At 43.1% G+C, this 5,491-nt stretch overlaps 1 protein-coding gene across 1 annotated transcript in view; it reads right to left on the bottom strand.

The window, feature by feature from the left end:
• Positions 1–1,531: 1,531 nt before the first annotated feature.
• Positions 1,532–5,491, bottom strand: part of POLA1 (DNA polymerase alpha 1, catalytic subunit) — a 204,912-nt gene continuing 200,952 nt past the window's right edge. Inside the window, exon 37 of the mRNA XM_054088003.1 lies at positions 1,532–2,810. Coding sequence (XP_053943978.1) covers positions 2,638–2,810 — 173 coding nt within the window. The 3' untranslated portion in view covers positions 1,532–2,637. The remainder of the gene's footprint in view (positions 2,811–5,491) is intronic.

The following is a 5,491-nucleotide window of genomic DNA, read 5'->3' as shown; positions in this document are numbered from 1 at the left end:
TGGCACGGCTACAAACGTGTTTGCGGATGGGAAATGTTTTTCATATCACATATGTCATCGGCGAAACCTGGCGACCGTCTCCATTTATCAACACTCTTCTTCCCCAACTGCAAATAAATACAAATAAAGGCAAACCTTAACTTTAACAGCGTTGGGGGGGGGGGAGTGGGGGTAGGGAAGGGGGTGTGGAGCGAGGGACGAGAGGAGGGGAAGGAAGGGAAGGCGATTTGAGCCACTTGAGCCTCGAAACGCGAACTCCCGAACTTCAGTCCTCCCCAGATTATTGACGGAGCTGCATTTACCAGCTCCGTTTAATACTAAACGCTATAGAGACGATTTTGCTCCTGTCAGCCTTTCCCCGGGGCCAAGCCCAGGCACGGTGCCCGGAGCTTATTAGAGAGCCGGGGAGGGGGAACGAATCCAGTTTACTCCTTGCCAAGACTTCAGCTCTCATCTGACCAACTCTGCTCAGAGGAATCAAAAATTGCCTTAATCTGGGGTAAAAGCCCTGGCTTCCCATCCCTGCCCGGACTGCGGCCGCCTGGGGCTGCGGGGGGGGCTCCAGGGTTTTGCCCCTCGCCATTCCCGTGGGCTCCTCCGCAGGGACTTGTCTTTCTCCCCAGCTCCTTGCAGGGCCACTATAAGCCGCGGCGCCCTACACAATCATTCCACAACACTCTCATTTAATCTAAACATCCCTAAACTTGCAAATTAACAGGCTCTTCAGCTGTAATTATACAGATACATACAAGTGCCACGGGGTCAGGTTATGCCATATCTATCCATTTTATTTGTATACCTAATGTTTGGAGGAGAAGGTCACACTTTTCACTTCCCTAAGGCATTCTACCCGGTTAGTATCAGTAATATCTCCATATTCCTAACTGGGTTGGACACGAAAAACGTGAAAAAAAACCAACCCCAAAGCCCTGTGTGAAATCACAGGAAGCCAGGATCTTTCAAAGAGCTGCAACATTAATGTGTCATCTAGGCAGCAACACCTTCTCTCCAAGACAAGCCTCCACATAAAGTCTCTTTTACAATAACCCAACAAAACACGTTGGGAAGGAACGATAGCTCACCAGGGGTGGGACAACACCAACACAAACCCAGGGACTGAGTAGGTTCGATTTCTCACGTACCGTGTACGACTCAATGTGAGTAAAACTGAAAGGGTTTAGCCCCCAAGAAGTTGCTCAGAAGATGACTGTGTATTTAGGCACATTCAAACAGACATTACCCACGCTGACACGCAGCATCTTCCAATGCCACTTAGGGACAAATGAAAGTAATAAAATACTCTCACACAAACAGACACGCGTATCCCTCTGGTGCTCGACATGTTCATACTGATGCCCTTACTTTTCCTGCAAGCTCCCTTTGTTAATGGCTGGCTGTCCTAAAAATGGACACACAAGCGGTGATGCAAAACTAGAAGTCTAGAGCAATACGACCTTGCAGTGAGCATTTTCATCAGTCAGATGATGATCAAATCACATTCTCTTTTACTAGAAAACTTTATTTTATTTCCTTCAAGTGTTAAGAAAACTTTACATTTTATACTGTTGAAGATTTAAAAGAAAATTTTTATAACCTTACATTAATATATCACAGCGCAAACTTAACGGCAAACATGAGTACAACAATATTTTGTGTACAAAAGCAAGTACCCAAATTTACGCTCTTTTCTTGTCATACCTGCTTGTCATTTTATTACAAGTGAATGAAAAACACAATTTGTTTATAAAACCTTTAAAACCTCCAATACAGTAATTATTACAGAACAGCAACAGGATTCACCACTTTCCCTTCCCCTGTTATTGCTTACAATGCTACCCCAAACATATTTTTCCCAATTGATTGCTTACTTTCAAATACTTTGCACGGAAAGAAATGAGCGAGACACATTTATATTCTGTGTACGTGTGAAACAAGCTTTGTACGTGTGCATGTCTTTACATCCACATAAGAAATTTCCAACATGGCAAAATACTATGCTTAAAGGCGCACAGAATGACAAAAAATATGGTCCCTATTTTTAGCACCTCCAATTTTCAGTGTTCTTTACCTTCAATAAATGTGAAAGTACAGTGCCTCTACCTCTGTTCGGGAGGTATTAGGACATTTAAAGGCATTTAGGTTTAGTATTGTTTTTAATTGGTATGTTTATGATCAGGAAGGAGATAAACTGTGAAAAGGCAAAACATTAGTGCTCCTACTGAGACCTCTACTAACCTCTCTTCCTGAGAGCACCTCTACTAAATACCCTGGAGCAAAGTCTAGGATCACTTACATTCCAGCAACTCTCACTGGGAATTATCCAATTAAAGCAGCAATTCCCCCACCCCCTTTTCTCTCATAGGTCTAAATACACAACAAAATATATTGCAAAAATCAACTACTGCATATTTTAATAACCCTGGCTTCTTGAAGTAGAAAAGGACAGAAGATAAAAACACCTCAAATACTTCACGTCCATGTGAATCACACATCTCATTTTCATCTTCTGCTTTTCCTCCAAGAAGACTATATTATTAAAACATCATTGTGCATACAGAGTCACACAGAGGACTGCTTAAGAGATCATTATTGTTAAACGAGGAACTAGCCTCTCGCCTCCCTCCATTTTTTAATCGATCACTGTTTTTCATTATTGGACTCTACCACAGATCTTCCTATACTGATGGTAAAGAGTTTGCCAAGGTTCACTTCTGAGTATCCACTCATGGACAAACATTTGTCTACGGTGCTCTTCAGTCTTTTGTAGGCCTCAGAGACTTCCCTCCTGAGTGGCTGCTTCTTCAGATACTCTAAAGAACAAAGGAAAAAAAAAACACAGAGAAGGATTAAATGACCACAAAACTCCTGGAACTTTTGCTTTCACTACTACTGTGAATTGCAGTATTGTAAAACCAGGTGAACGTTGTAGCTTGCAAAGATGACGTTTATGGCAAGTTCTTCCAACTTCTTCCCCTGTCTCCCCATCCACAGCGCTGTACCAGCCAGATAGAGGCCATGTCGAACCAGCACATGGTGGCGAAGCTGAAGCTCCCTCAGCAGCACTGGTATGGGTGCAGCAGCTCCTATCAGGAGCTGGCAAGAAGCACTGCTTGCCCAGTCACGTAATCTAACTGGAGTGAAATGGGGGTTCACTACGTCACAGCAGAGAAAATAAACGATAGCAAGGCTGGCTCTGAAAGGATCTCATTTAAAATAAACAGGTGCCTTAACTTTGTGAGAACTATGCAGAGTCTCCAGGGGCTTGAAGCACAGAGAGATTCTGCCCAAGTCTGGCTTCAAAAGTGAAGGAAACCACATTCCCCTTCTCTCGTTCCTGCTCTGCTCATACTGGCACTGGCACAACCTGGGACAGACTTATTACCTGTCTTGTGCTTTCTCACATGCACCCTGGGTGCAGGATGGGAATCGTGATGCTCAGTGCTACAGAGGCATTGGAAGGAAAAGGGCAGCAGCACAAACAAGGGAAATTGCATGCTACCCTGCCCTAAAACGGAGAGAAGATGCCCAGTAACTCAACCAGGAGATGTCAGGTTCACCTGACACACGAATGAAGAGAGCCATTCCCAAATGCTTGGTCAATAATACCTGTGAAGAAACGTTTGGAGTGCAAGACATTTACTCACTTGTGCATTTGTGTGTGTGCAAACTCACGTGCACACGCAGGAGTTTGTACCTGTTTCAGCAGCAAAGCTCAAACTGTTTTATTCTAATTGCTGTTGTTATTCTTAAATTTTAGGTCACCCCCCAAAAAAATCCAGGGATTTTGTTTGGATAGCTGTCTCACTTTTGCTTTACAAAGGCTGTGGACAAAGACTAAAAGAGCAAAATATTCCACTGATATACATCCATGTCAACTTGATGCAGATTTGGTGCAGTTGTACTCTTCCCTCCCAACCAACTAGAAACTGTTCTAGAAACACCAGCTCCTACCTGGAAGCTTGTTTCTGCAGTTACACCTTGGAACAGGCAGCTCTGGATAGTCTGCATTACTGAGCACACAAGAAGGGCATATTGCAAAATGAGGTGCCCTCCCACACAGTTTCCCCCCATGTTATGGCTGGAGGCTCCAGGTCAAGCAGAATGACGAGAGCATGTCTGTTGTCTCATTTCTTCCTGTCACCTTCACAACCTTGGTACTACCCTCCTCACACTCTGAACACGTAACAGAGGAGTTCTCATCCCCTCCCATGCAGGCACAAGTCAGTCTCTAAAACAGCTGAGTTTAAGAGAAGGGTTTTGAGGACAGGGACGCACTGGGTCCACCTGTGCCAGCGAAGAAATGACTCACTTTTGCGATGACTCATTTCTGCAATGTGACTGAGATGAAGACACACCTTCATCTCAGCAGCCAAGTCAAGGACTGCTACACGAGGAGGTGGCAGGGAAGGGAGGCAGGCTAACAGAAACAGCTCTTAGAATTTTTTTGGGTTGCGAATTCCTCCTTCTTGAGGATTCACAAATATTTTTGCAGAGCCTCAGATGTTTCAAGATGAGCTCAGCAGATTAACTACTGGATCCGACACAAACAGTAATGTTTTACTGAGCAATTGCCACCTGCTTAAGTCTTCCATGTTATTCACAAAGTTCCACTGAACTCAGTTCCTCTGCGTGCTGCCATCAAATCTTTAAAAATTAAATTAAAATTTAAATTAATGACACCAGTTTGAGTAACTGAATACGTTGATTAAAAGCACTTTGGTAAGCACCTTTCATGCATCCTTGTGAAGAAGGTACATATTCTGCTGTCATATTCAGTTTTGGGTATTTATATTGCCAGGTGTGGGCAGTACGCAAACAGAGGAAGATGCCTGGTTGAAGATTACAGCATTCTCACCATTACCCAGACAGTAATGACATTTTCTATTAGCAGAATTGGAAATTTTTTTGAAATACACCACCAATACAATAAAAAACTGATTAAGAATCTGCTCATTAACAGGCTGAAGTCACTACAGCATAAACACATTTAATGATCCTGAAATTATTTAGATATAGAGTTTAATTAAACAAACCTTGAAAATGATAATAACCAGACCCATAAAAACATCATACCCACTTTGCCACAAATTCAGCACTAACTTGTTCATGCATTTTCAATATAAACGATACAGAAAGCGAGTTCACTTGCCACTGCTCACATCAGCAAAACCATGCTCTTTATTCCAAGGAACCGTGGAAAATGCCATCCTTGTAGCTCAAAACTAGGCTAAAATAGTCTAAAGCTTCCTAGAGCCCAGGAGGAACCAAAGTGAAAAGTATCAACGCAGAGAAACAGCTGGCACATGTGAAAAGAGCAGGAAGGCACATTAATCATGAGAACAACGAGGCAAACAATAAACCAGGCTGAAAGTCGGGAATAAAAATACAGGCCTGCGTACAGCTTCAATTCAGGCTCCAGCCGTCCCACTAACAGAGTGCCTAGCTTCCCCCAACATTAAATCTAAACTTTAATGATATGCGATAACCTTTC

Source organism: Cuculus canorus, chromosome 1 (genome assembly GCF_017976375.1).
Source record: "Cuculus canorus isolate bCucCan1 chromosome 1, bCucCan1.pri, whole genome shotgun sequence".
In the NCBI taxonomy this organism is placed as follows: Eukaryota; Metazoa; Chordata; class Aves; order Cuculiformes; family Cuculidae; genus Cuculus; species Cuculus canorus.
This window is presented reverse-complemented; position numbering and strand designations above follow the sequence as displayed.